Genomic DNA, 23,847 nt, shown 5'->3' on the forward strand with positions numbered 1-23,847 from the left:
AGTCATCCTATGTCGCCAAAATATAAAAGCGAGTATTGACCATTTAGAAAAAATGAAAAGTTACTCAAAAAAACCAAATATTTTAGTTATTGGTACTCCAGGTACTGGAAAAACCACACTTTGTAAGAAATTATCAAAAAAACTAAATGGATATAAAAGAATTGAGCTATCAAAAGCTATAAAAAAACACAAACTTTATCGTGAATGGGATGACAAAATGAATGCAAGTATATTTGATGAAAGACTAGTTCGTAGATATCTTAAAACAAAAATAAACAAGTATAATTTGGAGAACGTTGGGATAATTTTGGACTTCCACTCAACTGACTTTATTAATAATGAATGGTTTGATATAGTGATTTGCCTTAGCTCAGAAACACAAATTTTATATGATAGACTTAAACTAAGGGAGTATTCTGAAAATAAGATTAGAGAAAATGTTGAATGTGAAATTTTTAAGGTTGTGAAGTACGATGCTGAGGAAATATTTGGAGAGAATAAAATATTAGAGTTATCTAGCAACACTATTGAAGATAGAAATTCTAACATTAAAATAATAACAGAAGCAGTTCATAATTTTGCAAAAGACTGAGCCTTTTTCATCCCTCTTATTTTACAGTGCAATGTTTACTACTTAAATGGGATTTTTTATAGATTATAATTGCCCGCCCAATTTTCTGACATAAACAATTATTTGTGGACAAACAGAAAATAGCATCCACGTCTCTAGTAGTTAAGATCTCATTATACTTGTCACAAAAGATCCAATAATTTGTTAAGGATCCAAAGAATGTATGTGTACCTTTACTCTTTGTCTCGAAATTAAGTGTAGAGTCTGGTAATGTGGAATACTAAATTTGTTTTATGCAGAGTATAAGAGTAATTTGGTTAAGATTTCCTTGAGAAATCAACTAAATCGAGGTCAGATATTAAGGAAAACGCTTCAAAGTTCAATTTATCAAGATGGATATTCAAAATGGAATACCTGAAATAGTCTTTTTGGAAAACCTAGATTCTGATTCTTTACATTTTCAAAATAAAGATATTGAACATTCATATCAAGAAGATATTTCACTGAAAGAGAATTTTCCTATGAATGATAAGAATATACAATTTAATACGGATTCTAACTTGAACAACCAATTTAATGGTAGATATTATTCAAAATCAAATAACTATTATTATACACAAAACAATGTTAATTATAGTGAAAATGGGTACCAAATAATTAGAGATGAAAATTCGTCATTAAATACACTAAACAATCCATCTTCAAAAGGTGAATTCAATTCTTTCCCGGGATATAAAAATTTTAGGTTGGAGTGGGATAGAGATACTAATTCTCTATATATTATTATACCTTCGGTAGATAGCTTTGATCACTGGATGATGTTATTTTTGCAACCGCTAGGAATTACGAACGACTCTTTCTGTTTGAGAAACTGTTGTATCGAAGGTAATTGTGATTTTAAAATAAGACTTGATGATGAAAGACTACTTTTATATCCTGACTTACTTAGAGACATTTCTGAATTTATAGGCTTACAGAGTAAATTATGGAATAGCTACGTTTCTAGTGTGGTTTTACAAGACAAAGATTTTATTGATAATTCAATTCAGAGTAATAGATATTTTTGTGATGATTCAACAGAAAATTTCCATGACCAAATATATAGTTGCCACAATCTTCCAAATATTAACGTATTTTTTAATGATTTTCACAATGAAGTAGGGAATAGAAATTATATAGAGGATAAAACCAATATATGCTGTGAGAGTGAACTCTCTGAAAACTGTTCAGATATCTATAATTGCAGACAAAGTTCTGTAACTAACAAATATTATCGTAGTTTGGATTTAAATTCATGTAAATCAAATACAACTGATTTAAACCATAACAGCAGCAATAGCATTGAATTATGTAATAAATCAGCACCACTTTCATGCCTAACTACAAGCATATCTGATTCAAATATAGTTACAACTGATTCAACCATGCTCCCTATATTGACTTCAGATAATTCTAACGAGGAAAGTTATTTCAATACGAATTAAGTGTTGAATGTTTAGTGTTTAAGAAAAATATTGCTATTTCTAAATAAGAGAATACCAAGTAGTGTTATACTTAATTAATATATATAATTTACTCGAGTAAATTAAATATCAACATAGATTTTCAAAAAATTATCTATCTAAACCTATATACCTATATTTGTGCTATTTTCTCGAATTAAACTTGTGAATCATTTTTTTCAAGTTTTGAATATATACCGGTAGCAATGTATCTTCTGATTTCCGCATTCTTCTTGTATAAAGGAATGTACTCTTCTGGTCTATTTTCATTTTCGAAATATATTCCACCACTTTCAGTTTTAACGTAATCCTCCTCCTTTGGAATAGAGTAATAGAAACAAACGATACTCAAAACGGTACAAATCAATACAACAAAAATAAGTACAACGAGAGTAAGTTGGCTGATTTGTGATGTAAAGGGTGTATCATATTCCAGATCTATCTTATACTGTGAAAAACTTATAGGATTTTCATCTATTTTTTTTGTATTACTGTGGACCTCATAATTCTCATTAATTATATCCCATGCATTTTTATTATACCTAATTAATGACACATGGTTTAAAGTAAGACTGGATTTCTCATTTTCGTTTATTTTAAAATTTACAGCCGTCAAAAACAATATGAATACTGCTTTTATAGAGAAAGTGATTGCTCTGTTAATGATCATCTTAATTCAAAAGTAACATTTAATATATACTTGTATTTCCAATATGTAGCAGTGATTCATTTTATTTGTACTCGAAAGAAAAAATAAAGTTATATATTTTTTGTCCTATTATTTTGCTAATTCAAAATCAAATACTTATAATATTTTGTGGAAATTCATATACATAAAGTAAAAAATATTGTTTAATAAAGAAGTTTTTATTTAATCTAAAATTTGACCTTAGTATGTTTGAGTGATCTTCTATTGATTATTTTTTGTGTGTCAGCTTACTATCAGCATCTATAATGAACAATTTTTGGCGGTCGCAGTTGAATATTCGAAAATAATTTCCTAGCTGGATTGTCTTTGTAATGTTTGTATTAAAAATTATACAAAAAAAGTGAAATATAAATTTATTTATATAATATGAATTTGGGAAAATAGTTTCCCCTATTCTTATTCAATTATCAATTTTATGTATTTTTTAGTACTTTGTATTATATTTGGTACTTTATTAAATAAAGAATGTTAACTGAAAGCAAAAGTCAATATAAAATTGAAGATGATAATAAAAACTTACGTTTTATGTTTGAATTGGAGTTTGTTCAATGTCTTTCCAATCCTGACTATCTCCAATGGCTTTCGAAAGAAGGCTACTTTGAAGATAAGTCGTTTATAAGGTATTTGAAGTATTTATTATATTGGTCTGAATTTCCGTACAATAAATACATTTCGTATCCTTACTGTATTAGAATGTTAAGGCTTCTCCAGGATGAAGATTTTAGAAAAAGTTTAGAGAAGGAGGAGGTGATTCAAGTAATTCGCCACCAGCAAACGCTTCAATGGATATATGCCGATTTAAAGAAGGAGGATATAAATTTCAATGATATTATCTTATAAAACATTATGCTTCTTTGTTATTTGCTCATTTATAATTTTATATTATAGTTTTGTATTTCTTTTTGGTTTTCAGAGTATAATGTAATCATCGAGTTCAAAATTTGTTTCCAATAAATTGACTTTTTTAAAATAAGGAATAAAATAATCGTGTATAGAGAACTAAAATAAAAATTGAGATGGTATTTAAATGAATTATAGCTTAATTAATATTATTTCAGATGACTAATAACTGTTCCCTGCCAACATGCAGTTAAAGTAACTACGCACAAGTGCTTTTTATTCGAGGTGAAAACTCAGATTAGAGGGGAAAGAATGTGACTTAAATATATGAAAAAGTTAAATAGTGTTAAAAAACTATCTATCGAGTAATAAGTTTTGGTTGAGGTATTAATGAAAACATAAGGCTAAAAACGCTAGATTAATTATTATTCTGCTTTAGAAATGAATGTAATATTTAATTATTCAATTTGTATTATAATTCATTCTAAATATTTCCTTCGATCTCAGAATTTAGAAAATTATAAAACATATCAGCGAAACCTATATTTTGGCTTAAGTCACTGGAATTAGACTCTGACTTTTTACTATGTTTAGGTTCACTCGCAAAATATTTAGACTTTTCATCCTCAGGAATACCTATTGCATCACACAGTAAATTAAACAAGTCATTTCTATATTTAGGTCTCGAGTCTTCTTCATAATATTTTTGAATTAATTGCTGTATGAATCTTTTATCTATCATATATTCCCTTTGTTCTTCTTTTATTGAATTTATTTGTCTAATCATTTCCTCATTTGAATCAAATAGATTCTTGTTGTTTTCTTTTAGTTCAGAAATACCTTTTTCTAACATGCTTTTTTCATTATTTAGCTTTTCAGTCTGAATTTTCATATTTTCAACTTCCTTTTGAAGGGATTCAAGTCTACTTAATTTAGAAATGAGCTTTCTTTCATTTGTTCTTACTTTTTCAAGTTCTATTTCATATCTATTATTAATTTGATCTTCCTCAGTTTGGTATCCTTCAATGATACTGGTCAAGTTATTAATATGTTCTTGCAATTTATCTATTTCATCTTTGGTATTCTCTTTTTCTGATATCATATCATTCAGGTTTTTAATGAGACCGTTTCTTTCATTCTCTAGTTCTTCTATCCTCTTTTTGTCAATTTCATTTTTACCATTTGATTCATTATCCAAAATAAATATAAGCCTTTCATTTTCCTCTTTAAGAGAATTAATCACCTTTGAGAGGTCTGATATTTCCTTTAAATTTACAGATTTTTCAATTTCACTTTTTTCAAGTAAATCGTTAAGTTTGTTGTTATCTTCTGTTAGTTTGCTAATATTTAACTTTTGGTCAGATATTTTAGAGTTGTTTTTTTCTATTTCAGTTACGAAAGAAATTATACACTGTCCCAACAATACTGTAAATCCAAGAGAAAAAGGTTTATTATTGTCGAACAAAGTCCCCCTTAAATACGATTCATAGTGCGGTGGTGTTAGTTTAAGTATCAATTCTTTATTATTTATAAGGTCGTTTATAATACCTTTCCAGTCAGAGTAATAACCCTCTAAAATTCTACAAAGATCATCTGTAGTTTTAATTTCAAGTTGGAATATTTTTTCAAGTTCAACAACGTGTTTACTCGATAAGTTATTGCATGAAGTATCAGCTTGAAAGTTATTTATATTAGCGTTATCATCTTCATCATATTCTAGTTCTTCTGTCCCAATTGAATAATCATCTTTTTCAGATGAACAAGCAAGTGAATGACCTTCAGAATTGATCAATTCTAATTCGTGTTCACTCCCAGCATTGATTTCCTCCTCATATTCTAAATTCACTTCCTCATCATCTAAACATATGTTATTTTTTTCCTTTTCATTAAAATTATCTTCACAAATAATACCATTCAGTTCCTCTTTATTGCTAAAATAAGATTCATTAATGTATTTACACTCTGATGTGCTTTCAAATTTTTGTACCGGATTAAAATTATCTTTGTTTCCTGTTACAATTTTATTCATAGTACTAGAAACTGAATATGTTGTAGGTACGTTAGATACAGAAGAACCTCTTTTTCTAGATTGATCTATATATAAATTATTTTCTAATTCAAAATTGCATTTATCGCCATTTTTTGAACCAAAATTATCATGCTTTTTCTCAGTACAAGTTAAATCAAAATCATGGAAATGACTTTGTTTTATCAAATGTTCATTGCTATATTTCAATTCATTACGAGTTTTTTCCATATCAGTTTGTATTTCATTTTCATCTTCTAATAATACATCATTTAGCTCTTGTACTGCACCTTTTAGTGCTCCCCAAGCTGCTCTCATATATTCAGGTTTACTAAATACGAGAATGTTTCAAGTATTGGTTGAACTCAATAAAATTATAAATGAAATATTTTATATATCATGCAGGAATAAATATGTTTATGAACTGAAAAAATGACATATATCTTCTATAAATATTTATTTTATTTTATTGCTTTCCCTTTAAGAGCATTAATGTTATTTTAATATTTCCGCCTAATTTATTCTTTTTGCTTCCTCACATTTAAAAAAACGAATGTGTAAAATCCTTTTTTGACAGAAATTAATCCATTTCACAAATTCCTAATTTAGCTCTAACACATATGAACAATTTAATTAAGTTTAATGATACGGAATTAGCTAAATCTAACATAAGAAAACTGTCTCCGTTCAGCGAGAAAAAGTGCGTGTATCGGGAGTCGAACCCGAGCCATCAGTTCGGAAAACTGAGATGCTAGCCGTTACACCATACACGCCCACGGTACTTACGGGCTCTATTCTGACTTTTATTTATTATAAATTAGAGACAAATAAAATAAAAGTAACATTCAAATTGATAAAGTGAAAAATATAATGTCTAGAAGAAAACGATATCAAGATAATATTAATTAACAACTAATCAAAGATCTTTGCCTTATAACTAAAGAGATCACGTATATTTGGAATATTATAACTAATCATCGTGGGCCTTTCAAGAGAAAGTCCCCATGCAATTGCTACAATATTAGGGGGAAATCCCAACGGTCTTAACATTTCTGGTCTAAAAATGCCAGAGTTTCCAACTTCAATCCACTTTTTCAAAGTGTTATGGTAGCCAAATATTTCCATCGAAGGTTCTGTATATGGATTAAAAGCAGGTTTAAACTTGAGATTGGAAATACCAATTTTTTCATAAAATGTAGTTAGAGTACCCATTAAATCTGCCAAAGACAAATCTTTGTCAATTATTAGGCCCTCTACCTGATGGAATTCAGCAAGATGTGTTGCATCAATTGATTCATTACGAAAAACCCTGTCTATTGAAAAGTAAGCTTTTCTTTTAAAATTATCAAAGCTATAACCAGATTCTCCAGACAAATATTTCTGGGCAAGTTGGTATAGTATTCTCACAGAAACAGCAGTTGTATGAGTTCTAAGTAAATTCTTAGATGCCTCCTCAATACTCCAATTGTATGAAAGGCCAATTGAATCATAACCACCTATTTCATGCACCTGTTTCACCTTATCTACATGAGTCGGGTCCAACTCCTTTTCATTATTAAACGTGCTTGGAGTTTTAAGAAAGAATGTATCATGGGAGTCTCTAGCAGGATGTTTTTGTGGTTGAAATAGGGCGTCAAAATTCCAAAAAGAGCTTTCTACCCATCTATTAGTCGGCATTTCTTCGAAACCCATTTGAGTTAAAATTCTTTTGAATTTTCTTTGAGTTCTAGTTAGTGGATGAGTGGTTCCTCTATGTAAATACTTTCCTTTTGCATTAAAATTGTACTGTTTAAATTCATTATTCTGCCAAGTTGAATTAATTATCATTTCCTGAGTTAAATCGGTAATTACTTGTTTTAATTCAAGAGAGAAATCCTCCCCTTGAAAAACATTAAAAAATGAAAGTTTTTGAAAACTAACGAGTTTTCTTTTTTTCAATTCAGCGACAGAATTTAATTGAGCTTTCTCTAACTTGCTCTCTTTAATTCCACTCAAACCTATTTTAGATAACTCTTCACGTACTTCGTCTACTTTAAGTTCCTCACTATTGATGTCTTTAATAAGTTCCACCGTTCCAGAGTCCTTATTTAACTTTATCAACTTTTTCTGCAAACACTTTGAAGATCCAATCTTGAAAGTTCTATTTCCCAATTCACTAATTAATTTGTCCTGCTTAATTTTATGTTCCTCATGACCAATTATCAAACTAATTAATCTAAATTCAGGAGTGCCATTTAAAAAATAGTTCTTTCCTTCTTCAGTAAGAGTCACTATATTGTCTGAAACAAATTCTGTTTTAATTTTGTTTCTCGATTCCAAACTCTTAATCAAGCCTATTACACGTTCATGGTCACACCCTAATTCCTCAGAAAGCTCCAAACTGCTTATTGAATACCTCGAATATTCAAGCTTTCTCAGTATTTTTTCCTGCTCAACTTCCATTATTTAAATCTATTTTTACCTTAATTTTATTTATTTAGCATTGGCCTTTAACCTTAATTACGCGGTACCTGGTGGTTATTTTTTGTCTAATTTAAACAAAAATAAATAATATCATTGATTAAAATTCACACATCTTATAAAATCAATGTATGTCTAAACACATAAAATAGAGCCTAAGAAACAAACAACTAATTGACGACAAGCACATCTAAATGCTAGATTTTTGGTTAATCCTTGCTAATTTTATCCAATATTTTTCTTTATTTCAATTGTTTCTGATTCCTAGTTTTTTTTGTAGATAATTCAAAACCTTACCCCGCATTTGGCGCCAAATGGTCAAGTTAATTTCTGAGTTCAAGATTTTAACAAAAAAAAAATTGCCGGTTTTCAATGTTTAGTTGGGGAGATTAATAAAGGAAGCAACGAACATTTTTGCACAAGTAAATATATTATATGAACATATAAGAACCTGTTTATTTATTTAGATTAGTAATAGGAGAAGTATTACGAGAGGGTTTATATCATTTTCTCTATTTTGGAACTCTTTCTATGCCAACTGAGAATGATTCTTTTATGGATGATTTCGAAGAAGATTGGGAAGACCCATTGTTAGATATAAGTACTCCTTACAAATCATTTGCACCACTTGAACTAGGATGTTTGAAGTTAGATGAGGATCTTCAGGACTTGATATCATTCTTCTCTAGGATTAGTAGAAAGGAGTACATTCGTCGCATGCGAGAAACGGCTTTTGAAACTAATTTGAGAGTGTTAAAGAATGCGTTGCTTGTAGAACCCCGAAAATATGATACCAGACTTTATAGTAAAAGTGGTCCGGTTATATTAAATGATTTGGATAAAATAAGGAGGAAGAATGCCATAAAACAAACAGATTCTATAATCGAAGATAGGAATGACCAAAGTAATAGTTCTGAAAACGAGAATATGAATTCTTCTGAGAGCGAATTACTTGAAAATAATATTAATGAAAATATTAAATATATAGTTGGAGGTAAAGTGACGGGACCTAGTGAATATGATTTGTCCTTATTAAGAAATGCTTCAAAAAACGGTAAACTGACTGATCATTCAGAACATTTAATGGTGTTCTTTCGTGAACTGGAAGCAGCACAATTATTTGATAACCTTGAAGTGTTTTCTGGTATTTTATCTGCACATTCAATACACCTGAGAATAGTTCAAGAAATTGTGAGCGATATGTTTAAAGTAGAAGAATTAAGACTACGTTTATGTTCACAATTATCAGCATTAATAAACCCAATAATATTCTCACGGTTAATATCATACAATAATTCATTATTTTGTACGGCATTTACTATTCCAAAAATTGGAAACAGTAATTCAAAGGAAAGCAATTCAGAGCTGTGTTCAATTCCAGATCCGAGACAATATCAATGGCCATCTGATACTCATTCCATAGAGGATTATAAGTTGTGTATGTCAAAACTTCCATTAATTTGTTTTTCAGAGAAGAGTGATTTATGGTCATGTATAAAAAAGTCTTTTTTGAAGACAAAAGGTGGTTCTAGTACAGAAAGCAATGAAAATGGAGGTTATGAATTTAGTTCAGATGATTGTCCAGTAAGAATAAAATCACTAGATTTTATTTTTACTGAAGATTTTTACAAAAGCCAGATGGATCAGCCATTATTTGTTATGGATGAAAGGATTGATGACAGAAATCAAAATAATTCAAACTTCCATCATCCTTTATGCATGGATATTGCTCAAGATCTTAAGGATATAGAAAGAGATGTAATATATGTGAATGGTGAGGAGTACAATGGTGCTACAGATGGATATGAGACTATTGTCTTTACCGTGGCTACTTTAATTGAGAATTATTGGTTAGTTAATTTTAAACTTACTGATGAAATTCCTCCTGATGACGGATATATTGACGTAACAGAAACAACTGAATTCAAAAATAAATTTGTAGATGATAATGTTGGACAATCAAAAAAATGTGAGAAATATGAAGGCAGAAATTCTAATTCTGTGTTAATTTCTATAGTCTTATTGCACATTCTTAGTAGAACATATTCAGGAGGGGCTTGTTTTGATAAGGTTTCGTTGGTTTATAATAATCCAGAATGCATAGTAATTTCCCCTTATAGTAAAAGAGCAAGACCCCTTGAATTAGTCATTCTTCCAAACATAGCATTGATGCTTTCAACACTGAGATTTAGATTATACGAGGTGGTAAATAATTTAACAGCTAATACAATGCCTTGTTTTCTTGTTGATACTCATGTGGTTTCGAGATTGGTACCAAATCTTGAATTTATAAATTCACTTTCCTTTTATTCACTTCATATATTGTCAAGAACACCAGTGAATAAAATTCCTGCTTCTATCTTTTTTCACTTGGTTAAAATTGCTAATAAATTTGTCACGAGTAATGTATTATTCACTAAATTAAAAGTTGAGATTAAAGAAAATTTAGAAGATAATCAGGCAGAAGTTAAAGATAATTCCCACGAGACAGATAAGGATCATGTTGAGCCGAGAGAGACTTTAACAATTGAACACCAAAATAATAGCTTTGCGGAATTATTAGATGTTAATATAGGTGTTACAAGTGGTGAAAATAATTCCCATAATAGTAATTGCATTGATACTGAAAGAATTATTGAAGTTACTGGTGATGATCTTACAATAATTACACCTGGTGAGGCTGCATTATTTAAAATGTTCACTAATATTCAAGAAAAGGATTTGACAGGTCTGAATGCTGATTGTATTCAGAAAAACATTGAGGATTCCACGGGGAGCAAGAATGGAGATCAGAATGGCACAGTTCAAACTGAAGGCAGAGGCGATTCCAAAAGAAGTTCAGTTAGCGCCTATTTTAACAATTGCTCCTCAAAGGAAGAACACGATAAGACTGAGGATGAGAAAGCGTCATTTGAATTAAGTGAAAAATTACCTGAAGTTAGTTCAAGCAATGAAATCAATAATTTTGAATGCATTTTTGAGGATAATGATAACATGAATCTGTATACATCCAATATAGAATTAAAGGACGATTTGTCGCCTAATGATTCTGCTATCAGAATATCTATTGAACAAAAATCCCCAAATATTTATGGGAAATCTGTTAAAGGAATTTTATCTCCAGAAGATCCAATCAGGAGAAGCGAAGAAGAATCGGATGAGTTTGAAAGTAAAGAAAACAACGAACAACAATCTGTTGTTTTAGATAATGATGTTTTAAATAGAAAAGCACCAATGCTGTTTTTAAATCATGATATTTGTAATTTACAGGGTAATTGTTTTGTAAATTCAAATATTTACATTGCCTCGTCCCAGAATACTCCTGATCTTGCAAACGACTTGCAAAATCTGCCTTCCGATTCTATTGGTGCTATTGATGTTGAGAACCAGCAATACGCTCTTTTCTTGCAATCTAAGAGAGTTGTCACACAATTTGGTATATTCAACATAATAAATGCATGAATATAGTTTTATTTTTTTAATAGTTATTTCAATATTTTTATCGTTATTTTAATATTTATCAATGTTAATCCTTATTTCAGTTTTGATGATTTTTAATATTGATTACTGAAAACGAACCAATGGATTTACTTTTATCTATGTATTCTATTTCAGGGTTGCTCGTTTGTTTCCGATTTGCCTTAAATTTGCCTTGAAACGAAAACAAACAAATTTACGTTTTCAACTTTGGGTCTTGAATTGATGACGATGAAATCCCCTCTGTGTCTACACCCAAAGTCTCTATTGACACTTGGAGACTATGTAGTGGATTTTATAGAGGATAATCCACAAAAACAAAGCAGAGCGATAAGGGCTGCACCCGGAAATTGGGCTGAATTTAAAGACAATAAAATAGTATATAATGAAGAAAACAAGCAAAACATAAATGAAATGTGAGAGTAATTTAACTTAGAGAACAAGAAATAGTACAAACTACCCGCAGTTTTAAATTTCTTTATTTTAATATTTTAAGGTGTTGGCGTCCTCTCGTTAAAGTAAAAGTACTTGAAATCTTAAGGCGAAATAGTAAACTCTCTTAAAATTATTAGGCACTCAAGCAAGTTTAAAACTTGCAACACAATAACTCAAATAAATTAAAAACGTTGATACACTTCCCTTATAAACCAAATTAAACCCTAATTCCTCCTTTTTCTTTGATACTCTTCCACACTTAATAATTAACTTACATAATTTGGATAACCAGGTGAGTTAAAATAACAGGCATAAGTACTGCGCCATAGGGAAACCAAAGTGTAATGTTTTTGCGGAAGACTTAGTATAATATAAAGCCTGAACTTTTCGAAAAAAATAATATATTTCAAATTGAAACGGAAGGTACTCGTAACTATTTATTTAAAAGAACGTTATAACTTGATAAAGAATGAACCAGTTGATCTTTATTAATTAACCAAATAAAAATAAACCAATTTCAAAAAAGTTCACTTTAAAATCTGAATTAGAGGAAATTTTCGTGTAATGTAGCAAAAAATAGATTTAGAAAGAAAAATAAGCCTACTTAATTTCACTTATTGTGGATGAAAGCTTCTTAAATGTTTCTTCTGTGGGAGGTAGATTGTTTTCAACACAAAATAAATATAATTTCTTTAGTAAATTAGAAGTTTGGGAAATAGATTGAAATTGTTTTTCAACACCTCTAATAGAAAGAAGTCCCAAAACACTCATTCTCATGTGTTTTCCCATTGCTCTTCCAATTCGGTGTCTGTTTAATGCAAATATAGTAGGTATGTTTAATTCCTGAGCCTGCAATAGAATGTGAATTACATGATGCCTCAGGCTTCCTTCAACACCATCACCCTCAATATCGGGAGCGACAATAAGTGCTTTCAATTTTCTATGCCTCAAGCACCTCATTGCTTCTCTAACACCAACAGTAAAAACTCTTCCAGGAAAATTCTTCGCAGAGTTCGAGACTGGTACTCCGATTTCATGATTATTCCCATTGTTAAATTCGTCATTATTGTTATTGTTTAAGGAGTCAGGATTGCTTTCTTTTGTTTCTTTTTTGTTCAACTTTAGATCAATCCGCAAACCACCACCATTTTTATAACTAACAATGGTTGACATCCACCTTACTCTATCATCAATTGCTCTCAATGTATTAAGCAAAACAGAGACATTATGATCCAAGGAGGCAGTCAATATCTGGTTTACGTAGTTCTGTGGTGTGGATACAGTCCTATGCCCGACCTTATGAGCAACAGCTAAACGAATATTTTTGTGTACAAATGCTCCGTTTTCAGGTTCAGACCAGTATGCACATTCAGATGGATCAAAAGATTTAGAAACTGCTTCTAATGCAATATCATCAATTGCAACCATGTATCTGGGTCTATCTTTCTCACCATCTTCAATTCCAATATAGCTAACTTTCTTTATATCAACAGTATCCAAATAATGGTAAAGTACTCTTAGCCAGTGAAGTCTTCCAGAATTGTTTCTTAAAAATGACGAAAATCTCGCGCACGTCACCAATTCGCTGTTTTGTTTCTTTGGATCTCCATTTGTAGAAGCGCCAACTGAATCAACGTTTTCCCCATTGTCATTAATGGAAGTGTTTGAAGCATGATTTTTGTTGTTTCTATTGTTGAAACCGCTTCTACCACCAGTTTTACTCATTGCCTTTGCCCATAATGCAGCAATGCTAGATGGAGTGAGCTCATTATGTGTATTATAATTGCTTAAAGTGTCATTGCTTTTAGCATCATTAGAGTTAACATTCCCGGATAAATAATTGCTTTTAGTCGTAGAAACACCGCAACCAACTCCCATAATCCCATTGCCATGGTAATTGTAGATATTACCATTGTTGTTATTACCAGGAATTCCAGTACCTTTATATCCAGTAACCAAGCCCTTCCTTCCCATTTCATTTCCAGTTGTAGAAGCGAAAAACTGGCCATTGTTATCCTCTATTCCCTTTCTATTTATACCAGAACCACCTGAAGCACAACAAACAAACTGGTTGTGACAGTTAAAATCACCATGATATTTCATGTTATTCACACCACCTGTATCTGGACAAAAAGCTGTGTTGTTTGAACTAGATTTTCTCCTATAAGAGGAGTTATTGTTATTGATCCCAGCAGATGGGGCTGCACAGAGATTATGTCCTTGAATCGGATAATTTGGAGGGCACGTCTTTCTCCCATAAAACTGTTGCAAGGGACCAATATTATTCCCGTTAAATATTCCGTTATTCGTATTCATTCCTATTACACCTCCACTTCCATTTCTACCTGATCTGTAGTAATGACGATTAATCGAATTTAAATCAGGCTTGAGGACATTTTCATTAAATTGTGCCTGAATGTAGCCGTTTGTATTTCCAGGCATTCTAAAAGAATTAGAAATTCCTTGGTTCACGTCAAAACCACCTGAACCTGCAGAACAACCACTTCTTCTTTTAGGTTGCTTCAATTGCTTGTTGTTAGTGGGATAACCGTTATTCATCATTCCCATATTTGCCCCCACAGCTCCGTTACTACCACCATTTTTATTTTGTGCAAAATACTTGTGTCTAACTTGTTTACCGAAAACCATGTTATTGTTGTAAAGCACTTCCCCACCAAAGTCATCCGTAAATTCACATCTATCAAAAATTAAAGTTTGTTGTGACTTCCAATCTTGACAGCCAATAGATCCCATATTTATCATCATATCTTGATTGCAGTTAAATAAACCATTGTTGTGTCTCTGATCCCAATAAGGTCTTGCTTCATTGCAAAAATCTGTTTCTTCTGTTATTCCCTGACAGTTATTACCGTTACAATCCAGTACGTATTGGACTCCTCCCCTGTTTATTAATCTGTTAAATTGACAGTTCGTGCGATCCCTCGCATTATTATTCATCTCTAACTGTGTGTCACTAATGTTAGCACTTGGAGGAGGAATACCACAACCGTCTTCAACTGGGATAGAATCGTATTTGTGAATAAAACCTCCATCTCCAACAATCATTCCTCCATGCATTGTATTTCCTGCAACTATCGCTCCGGGTCCAATACCTCCAACCATTCCGTTTTTATGAACCGGGTTGTCAACTATATTACCAATTTTGGGATAACAACTACTATTGGAAACCTTACCTCCGTCAAAACCACCTACTTCCTTGCTTCCTCTTGTCATCATTCTCCTCAACTTGATATCTAAATTATTAGTGCCGCTGTTTGTACTGATTCCACTTCCTCCGCTGCTGGTACTTTGCTTATCGTTTGTGAAATTCTCACCGCACAGCATACTAAGAATTTGGGATTTAGTTAGGTTTCCAGAAACAAAGTGGTCTATTGACGGGTAAATGTCTCCGTCCTCAAAGTTACGTGAATCTGATGATGAATTATTATTGCCACCACAATTACTCAGTGGTTGCATTTTGAGTGACTGATCACCATCCTGAATCACGTTGTTAAATTCATAGATTTTGGTACCATCGCTTAAATTATCGTTTGAATTGCAATTATTCTTTCCATTATCGTTCCTACCTACTTCACAAACAGAGTTAGAGGCACATACACCTTTTGGATTTACCGGGATTTGTGTCTTTAAACCGACATTTGAGGAATTAACAAACTTTTGATTAAATCCTGATTCAATAGAAGCACCGCCAGCTCTTATAGGAACACCAGGAGCAGAGACATCAGAAGAGACGCTTGAGTTCTGTAAAGAGCCGTTACTCAACACCTCACCTCCAACATCACCTGCAGACATTTTTTTTTGAACGTAATTCGGAGACGAGGAAGAAGTATTCGATGCCAATCCCATTCTATTATTCCCTTCACAACCGTCTATTCCATCTGAGAAGGCTTTAGAATCTCTTTTAAAGCCAAAACTAGTAGTAGAGTTCGGAATATTCGGCAAAACACCTGAATGGACAGAATTGGAATTGTTGCTGTTTATTTGTTGATTACCACCCTTGCTTCCAATGGTAAAATTGGCATAAATATCATTATTGTTGTTTCTAGAACCGTTTATAATATCACCATTATTACTGTAAATCCCCATTTTCATCATTTGTTCATCTATAGGCAGAGAACTGTATCTACCCATGTTGTTCTTAATGTTTTTAGAACTTTCAAAATTAGAAGCAAATTGTCCATTTCCATTGCAGTGGAAATTGTGCATTGCTACTGCTTTATTAAATATAGGAATATTTCGTCCCTCGTTTTGAGAAGCAGCACCATTAAATTGTCCTACACCACTCGCATCATTGTTACTTTTATCTAAATCAGTTGAACAGTTTCCTTCATCTAACACAAAGCCACTATTTGAAAGTCTATGACCACCATTGACATTGTTATTTAAGGCCACGCTCACACCAGAATTGTGATAAGAATCCCTCATCGTCCCAACTAAGACACCGTTCGTACTTATACCTAGGTTAAGGTCGCCTTTATTTAAGTTTACATAACTTCCGTCATTGTAGGAACACATCTCATTAAATTCAGGAGACCCGTGTTTATTCATTGAGTTATAACATCTATCAATATCTAGAAAAGGACCGTCTAAGCGCTCAATATTCCTAGAGTTAGTGTCATAATTTGAGTTATAGCCACTTCCTGGGATTTCATCAAAACTTCCTCTTGATATTTCACCGCAACCCACAATATCGCTACTGTTTCTTTCGACAAAAGAACCATTTCCGCTTGAAATTCCAACATCCCTCAAACCCTTATAGCCATTTAAGTGACCTTCTACTGCATTTATTCCCAAACTGTTGTTTCTTATATCACTCAATATCGAGTCACTTCTTGAATGGCCTATATGGCGATGATGTTGCTGGTAATTGTAGTTATAGTCATTGTGGCTATATAATTGCCGGTTCCCCTTAATATTAGTGGCAGTATTTGTAGTACTACCGCTTCCAAATTCATTGTGGACATTTCTATTTCTACAATTGTCATCTACATAATTACCACCAGTATTGTCATTGTTGTTATTGCTGCTTTCATGATTCCCAAATTGAATATATGAGATGTTATTGTTACTAGGAAAACCAAATAGCTCACCAGAAAGTATGTCAAAATTGTTTTCCAGTAGATTTTCCATTTTGAGCAATAATAAATACCCTGTTCTAGTGGCAAATCTACACTTAGTGACTGGACCTTTGTGGCCTCTCACACTGTAACCTAATTAAATTAGAAAAAACCGGGAAATTGAGGATTATGTTGTAAAAAAAATTCGGAAAAAATTCTGACTCTTCTTTCCTAAAAACTTGAAAATACAATTCCTTTTTAAATGATCAAATAGAAAAAGTCTTCTCGAGAAACACTAAATTCTCCAATAGAATCAAAATTATTATCTGAATAATCTCTGAGGTTTTTAATTAGACTCAAAAAAAAACTCATTAATGAAAGCTTTTTTTGAAAAAAATGTCATATAGTTTTCATTTGAAAAAAAATTGTATTTCACTTTACCTGCTCTTACTTAAACGTAAAAAAAATAATTTTCGCAATATCAAATAGTCATACTGGTTTGCCAAAAATTTGTTTTTACATATAAAACAAAATAGGTTTTAATTTAGTAATAATTTATCATTCACCAATTTTGTTAAAACAGGAGGAGAGTTGTCGTCAAAACCTTCTTCTGACAAATAATCAGAAAACAATTACAGAAAAAGAAACCACTAGTTAATTTGTTCCTTTGGCATTTACTTTAAAATAACTTTTCTTAGTTTTTCTAGATGTTACCTTATATTTATATATATTTCATTATGTTTACTTAAATTACTCTACTAATGGGCCAATATTATTGGCACGTCACGTTTTAACGATACCGCCCCCAATATTAAAGGCTAAATATTATTCATTATATTTGAGTATGTCTAACTTATGTATACATAATGTACTTTTCTATCTACTAATTTAAAAGGCATATTAACTATTTACTATTTATTATGTTATATATAATTTCACTACTTGGATACATTATATTTCCATTTACTCTAGTATTTGGTCTAAATTGTACGTCTATTTTATGTTAATAGACGCAGGTTCCTAGGCGGGTGCTCTGTTACTTTCCTGTATTTTACTTTGTTTTACATCATTTTTTCTCATATTCAAGGGTGGTTTTTCAAATATAACAGCGTACATTGACACCTTTTTGGTATTTTAATATTCTTTAATTTACATAAGCAATATTAATATAAATAATTTGGTCGCTAGCGCGTAATTCATTTTGCTTATTTTATTCATTTCATCGGGAAATATAAAAGTCAATTTTTGTCTTGATGTATTATATTTGACTCGCATATTTTCTTTTATAGATAATATCTTAGATTGGTGTTCAGAAACATGCATAATTAGAACATCTCTTTATGCATTTATCTACCTCCTTCCCCATAACCCTCTCTTCTGATGAACTGCCTCCCCTTGAATAGTAATTACCAACACAAATGATTAATAATATAGAATTTCGTTATCTATGTAAATTAAGAAAAGTTAGAAACATCAAAGATTATAAGAAGTAAATTTAATTATAATGTCAAACAATGTATATTGCTGTAGATGCTAATTAAACAAAACGTCAAGTTCCACGGAAAAACCAGAACAAGTTGACTGGATGTACTTAAACTTGAATTATCAGTTCTTTGGACTTTTATCTTCCTCATATTTAGGTATGAACTGTTTATTTAAAAGAGGAAGATATTTGAGAACTAATCTAATTTTAAGAATCAACAGTATTCTTATTTTTTTATTTTTATAGATGTCGGTACAATAACAAAATATAACACCTGGATCGAGTTAGTTTCAATAATTGAGGTATAATGTAATTTATAAAAAAGATCAAGTTTAGTTATCTTTTTCGGTTTCTTACCTATTGAATAGGACATGAGTAGGCAGGATTCCACGAACACTCTCTGCAACTAAATAAAGGACTTCCCTCATTACTATCTTCACTATCTATTTCAGAATATTTGCTTTCACCTCTCTTATTACGCAATTTACTATTTCTTCTATCCCTTTTGTTTTCGCCATTATCTTTTATTGTGATAATTACCATGTTTGAATATCCGCAATTTAAAGAAGATGTGAAGTCGTGAGATAAATTTGGACTTACAAGTCTCTCTATGCCTGATTTTTGAGAAAATATAGCTTGTAAACTTTCAACCAGTGGAGTAACTGTTATTGATCTTTTTAATTGATTTCCAACTCTTATAAATCTGAGTGCTTTAGGCTCAAAAGATCTAATTCTATAGGATGGATAATAACTGTTTGAACCACGGACATCAACTCCCATTTTTCCTGTGGTTTCCCCATCAAAATTTTTCTTATTGCTATCACTAACACTTAATTTTGGAACTTCAGAAATGCAATTTCTTCCATTTGAACCAAACTCGTAAACTGTGGTGTCATTACTATATGAAAACTGGCCTGCTGCGCCAGAAGCTGTTGTTGAAAGAATATTTGAATTAATCATACCAGAACTAGTCGTATCATTTGCATTTAAATCACTCATATATTTTTTAGAGTAACAAATATCAGAAAAAGGTATATGGTCGGTTTCCAAATTATTATTTATACTCTCAGAAGAATTACTTATTGATGTAGAATATTTTGCATTATCTTTGACCCACATTCTAAGTCTTTCTTGTTGTAGAAATGCAACATTCATCTGACTGAAATACTCATCTTCACTCATTCCTCCCTTAATTTTTCTATTTGTACTTTGAGCTTGGTTCGTATCTTCTCGGCTTTTAGTGGGAAAACCACCACCGTTATCATTGATTATTTCATTGTAGTCAGAATCTTGAATGTCATCTATGTTGCTACTTAAATTTTCAACTCTTTTATTTAATTCATTCAAACTCTCATTTACTTGTGCAAAATTGTTATCAAACTCGTTTGACGTTGTTCTTTTATTGTATTCATTACTTGTGGGTGAAGCAGATTTAGATCTATAATTACTAACTGATTCGTTGTTATTGCAATAAGTAACCTCCTTCCTCATATTAGAGTCTAAAAAAACACTTTTTCTTGCCTTTGAAAAATTTAATTCACTTATTGCATCTGAATCTCTATTTTTCAAACGTCCTGCTAGTTTTTTAATTATATCCATGCTAGGAATGTTGTTTTTTGAAGAATTTAAAGCCGAAAGTGCGTCCGAACCTGTCACTGAATTTGATTCAAAATTTAACATTTTTACATAACTATTTCCAGTTTCATTACCATTTTCGCAATTAACATTACAATCTAAATCATTTAAATCAATACCAGTTACTAGTTCATTACTACCTGTTTTTATCAATAATTTGTCCACCAACACACTCGCTCTCCTCATTATTTCACTTGAAGACGGAGATAATGTCTGATCCATTTTTTAATCTATAATACACAATTAATAAAAATTCACTATTATTTTTAACCTTGGTAAACTGGGTATTTAACACCACCGTTTATCTTTTCCGTATTTATGGACCCTGAGAGATATCAAAATTTCGCAACTCTTTATTTTTGTTAATAACAAAGTAGACTTCTTTTTCACGACTAACTCAAATTAACTTTTGGTTCAATTTATCGCGGACATCAAACTTGCTTCCGCTTTAAGTAGTTAAAAAATGACGAAGCCAAATGCACAAAAATAAGCAATATTCACTCAATAAATAAACATATAGCAACAAACTAACATGACCTCCTGTTCCCTTTGTGACTTATTCTTTAAATTTATTTAATATTTCCTATTTATGTCTTATTAAGCTTTCATTCGTTTTCACCTCCTTTTAATCTACCCCTCATACTCACACATAATAAATAGATTGATAAACGCGATGTCTTCGGCGCCATTTTCCCGGTACCTATGCAAATAATTAGAAATGGTCTAGATGTGATTTCGAGGTTCTAAATAATAACGGTTTATTTTACTTTATGATAAAAGAAGCTGGCTTAACACATTTCTGATAATATTAACTAGTGAGTTGGTTTAATTACGCTTAAATACATTTTTTTTATATGAAATATTTTAATTCTTTGTAATCACATTGTTGCGGAATATAATCTCATTTAGAAATGGGTTTAGAAGTAAAGTTGGGAAACTACAGTAATATTGACATTCAGAAGGTATCAGACTGGTTAATCAAGCATATATTGGATAGAGACGGTACTACTGTTATTACCCTGCAGTTTAGTGAATATGACGTTGAATATGGACCAAGAATCCAGTTTTTGATACAACAAAAAGTTGAAGAAAAGCTTAAGAACTTTGTTGACGAGGATAAATACAAAAGAAAGGAAATAAGATATGTCATTATTTCGGATGAATTAAATCCATTGTGTTGTATAGATATATTAAATATTAAAAAATCACATTCTAATTTACTTTTACATTTTGGAGAGTGCTGTTATACACATATAAAAGAGATTTCTATTCCATTGCTATTTATAAAGCCAGATTCATACTTTGATTGCTTTTTTAGTAACAGATCAAAAGATTTCTCGTTTTCTGAATCTGTATATGAGCTTCTTGATACGGAATTATGCAAGATGACTCGTGAAAAAATGAGCTCCAAACATAATTCAAATATAAGTGATCCAAGAATCAACAATAGTTATGATATTTCCTTAATTTTCTCGTTTCAAGATGCAATGATAAATGAAGAGATTAGAGGAAAATTACTAAATTTAATAAACGAACTTAAGAGAAACAGAGGTGAATTGGTGAAAAGTATTAGTGGCTATATATTATTAGATATTGAGTCAAACGAAATTGTGGTTCAAGACGGCACCAACCTAATATTTAATCGAGTAGTCGAGAAACTTTCTCAAGATACTCCAGAATTAGACTTAGTTCAATTGGAGAGTAAATTTAACGAAAACAATAATAAAATAATGTTTATTCATATTATTCCTGAAGGAATTTCTACAAGTGGAGATACAAATGATAACTCAAAATACTCTAATTGTCTTATTAAAAGGGTGTTTCTGAGATACAATCAAGTATTTAATATATTGGTTACAAGGTTAAATTACACTTTCAATAATTGGAGTTTGTCTCTTTATGAGGAGTATCAAAACGACTTAAATAAATACATTTCAAGAAGATTTGTTTACATTGAAAGAGCATTGTCTATTGAAAAGGTAAATCGCGTGGCGTTCATGGTATTTCCTGGAACAACTAAAGATGAATGGAAGTTACTTAACTTTTATTCGAGATTTTCTTCAAGAAAAGATATAAATGACAATTCTAAAGTAATTATAGAAAGTCATATTATTTTATTCACTAGTGTTAGTGAGGTTAAATTGAGGAACTTTACAAATATTGACATTTACTGTTATTTCGGGTGTCCGGAATACTTTATTTACCACATTGTCAATTATTTGAATATAAAATTGCCTATTATTCTTACACCGTATGAATATGAAGTTTATCTTGGTATTCGTGAGTGGACCCCTACATTTTTAAATCCTTCTGATCTAGTCAATTCGGTTTATAACTTTTTAAATAAAGAAGACTTTTCTGATGAATCTGAAACTGAATATTCCAGTTATAATCCAATCAACGCTCATTTAATGATTGATGGTGGTAAATTAGATAGTATTCAAGCTAATTGCGATACAAAAACCACTGTTAGGTATAACACTGATCAAATTCAACAATATTATGTTCAAGGAAAAAAACTTATTTCAAGACTTAAAACTATAAAATCAAATCTTTCAAACTCATTCTACGGACTCGATCCTCTCGAAAATACACAAGTTATTCCAAACATTACTCAGGGAAAGTATGGAGTAGCATCTAAATATCAAAATGAAACAAAAAATAACTAAATATATGCCTTTCAAATCTACTATTTCATAAGGTACAAAGCCGTTGCCCACGCAACTCTTATATCAATATCGTTAGTGTCAGATCTCAAACAAGAAAAAACAGAGCATAAAACACAAATAAAATTTGCAAATAGAGAATTTAGACAAGTAAGGCTGTAATATGAATAAATAACAAATAATAAATAGAGCTTTTTCGTGTAATATTCAATTACAATAACATTAATACTGAATCGTATTTGATGATAAACCATACACTAACAACTACGCATTTTTTCACTATTTTTAAATATGGTCTCATTGTCTTCTTTGATGTTTATATTTTTTTTATTATTGTACATTAATTAATTTGTTGGTAAAACTCTTCTTAATGTATCTCAAATATGATGTGTCGAATATTATTATAATGTCACCTATTCAAAAAGTAAAAATGAATTTGGTATTTTTCTCCTTAAAATACCACTCTACTATTCTCTCACTTTTAATCCTCTATTTAGAAAACACAGGTCTCCGAGACAATTACTGAATGTTATGCATTAATTCATTTAATTTCCATAAATACCTAACATACATTTGTCTTTTACATCTATCATTTATCTCTTTATTCAGGTTATTCCAATTTCAATCTCGTTTTGTGTTACTTCAAACAAAAAAAAAAGCATTAATTAGCGTTACATTTTTTTATCATTCAATTCTATATTACTATTAACTCCAATACTATTAATACTCACTTTTATTGCTTCAACAACATAATATAATATACATAGAATACTCTTCAAAAAGTGATCCCAGTATACAAAAGAAATATCAATAATGTTCCATAATATCCAAAGAATTATGTACACTATAATTGCAATCTACAATAATCATAATAATAGGGGTTAAATATCATTATAATTATTATATTTGACATATGTTACATTCAAATAACTTGGTGTTATTTTTCTGCAATAATTTTCCAATGA

General features: G+C 30.8%; 10 protein-coding genes across 10 annotated transcripts; 5 read left to right on the top strand and 5 right to left on the bottom strand.

Annotated features, from left to right (window-relative positions):
* Positions 1-52: 52 nt before the first annotated feature.
* On the top strand, positions 53-592 carry FG386_003253 (nucleotide kinase; the record flags this gene model as incomplete). The annotated part of the gene is made up of 1 exon (XM_067342481.1): positions 53-592. One exon carries the CDS (start codon positions 53-55, stop codon positions 590-592), a length of 540 nt encoding a protein of 179 aa, XP_067198422.1.
* A 371-nt stretch (positions 593-963) lies between these two features.
* FG386_003254 (uncharacterized protein) lies at positions 964-2,055 on the top strand (the record flags this gene model as incomplete). The annotated part of the gene is made up of 1 exon (XM_067342482.1): positions 964-2,055. One exon carries the CDS (start codon positions 964-966, stop codon positions 2,053-2,055), a length of 1,092 nt encoding a protein of 363 aa, XP_067198423.1.
* Positions 2,056-2,230: 175 nt separating this feature from the next.
* Positions 2,231-2,743, bottom strand: FG386_003255 (uncharacterized protein; the record flags this gene model as incomplete). Its single annotated transcript, XM_067342483.1, has 1 exon — positions 2,231-2,743. The coding sequence occupies one exon, from the start codon at positions 2,741-2,743 to the stop codon at positions 2,231-2,233; it is 513 nt and encodes a 170-aa protein (XP_067198424.1).
* A 504-nt stretch (positions 2,744-3,247) lies between these two features.
* On the top strand, positions 3,248-3,622 carry FG386_003256 (SOH1 family protein; the record flags this gene model as incomplete). The annotated part of the gene is made up of 1 exon (XM_067342484.1): positions 3,248-3,622. One exon carries the CDS (start codon positions 3,248-3,250, stop codon positions 3,620-3,622), a length of 375 nt encoding a protein of 124 aa, XP_067198425.1.
* A 484-nt stretch (positions 3,623-4,106) lies between these two features.
* On the bottom strand, positions 4,107-5,966 carry FG386_003257 (uncharacterized protein; the record flags this gene model as incomplete). Its single annotated transcript, XM_067342485.1, has 1 exon — positions 4,107-5,966. The coding sequence occupies one exon, from the start codon at positions 5,964-5,966 to the stop codon at positions 4,107-4,109; it is 1,860 nt and encodes a 619-aa protein (XP_067198426.1).
* Positions 5,967-6,560: 594 nt separating this feature from the next.
* FG386_003259 (phenylalanyl-trna synthetase-like protein) lies at positions 6,561-8,090 on the bottom strand (the record flags this gene model as incomplete). Its single annotated transcript, XM_067342487.1, has 1 exon — positions 6,561-8,090. One exon carries the CDS (start codon positions 8,088-8,090, stop codon positions 6,561-6,563), a length of 1,530 nt encoding a protein of 509 aa, XP_067198428.1.
* Positions 8,091-8,639: 549 nt separating this feature from the next.
* Positions 8,640-11,570, top strand: FG386_003260 (uncharacterized protein; the record flags this gene model as incomplete). Its single annotated transcript, XM_067342488.1, has 1 exon — positions 8,640-11,570. One exon carries the CDS (start codon positions 8,640-8,642, stop codon positions 11,568-11,570), a length of 2,931 nt encoding a protein of 976 aa, XP_067198429.1.
* A 1,050-nt stretch (positions 11,571-12,620) lies between these two features.
* On the bottom strand, positions 12,621-17,171 carry FG386_003261 (SECIS binding protein pelota RNA binding domain containing protein; the record flags this gene model as incomplete). Its single annotated transcript, XM_067342489.1, has 1 exon — positions 12,621-17,171. The coding sequence occupies one exon, from the start codon at positions 17,169-17,171 to the stop codon at positions 12,621-12,623; it is 4,551 nt and encodes a 1,516-aa protein (XP_067198430.1).
* A 1,767-nt stretch (positions 17,172-18,938) lies between these two features.
* Positions 18,939-20,438, bottom strand: FG386_003262 (uncharacterized protein; the record flags this gene model as incomplete). Its single annotated transcript, XM_067342490.1, has 1 exon — positions 18,939-20,438. The coding sequence occupies one exon, from the start codon at positions 20,436-20,438 to the stop codon at positions 18,939-18,941; it is 1,500 nt and encodes a 499-aa protein (XP_067198431.1).
* Positions 20,439-21,127: 689 nt separating this feature from the next.
* On the top strand, positions 21,128-22,885 carry FG386_003263 (uncharacterized protein; the record flags this gene model as incomplete). The annotated part of the gene is made up of 1 exon (XM_067342491.1): positions 21,128-22,885. The coding sequence occupies one exon, from the start codon at positions 21,128-21,130 to the stop codon at positions 22,883-22,885; it is 1,758 nt and encodes a 585-aa protein (XP_067198432.1).
* Between the last annotated feature and the right edge of the window lie 962 nt (positions 22,886-23,847).

This window comes from Cryptosporidium ryanae, assembly GCF_009792415.1.
Source record: "Cryptosporidium ryanae isolate 45019 chromosome Unknown contig_68, whole genome shotgun sequence".
Classification (NCBI taxonomy): Eukaryota; Apicomplexa; class Conoidasida; order Eucoccidiorida; family Cryptosporidiidae; genus Cryptosporidium; species Cryptosporidium ryanae.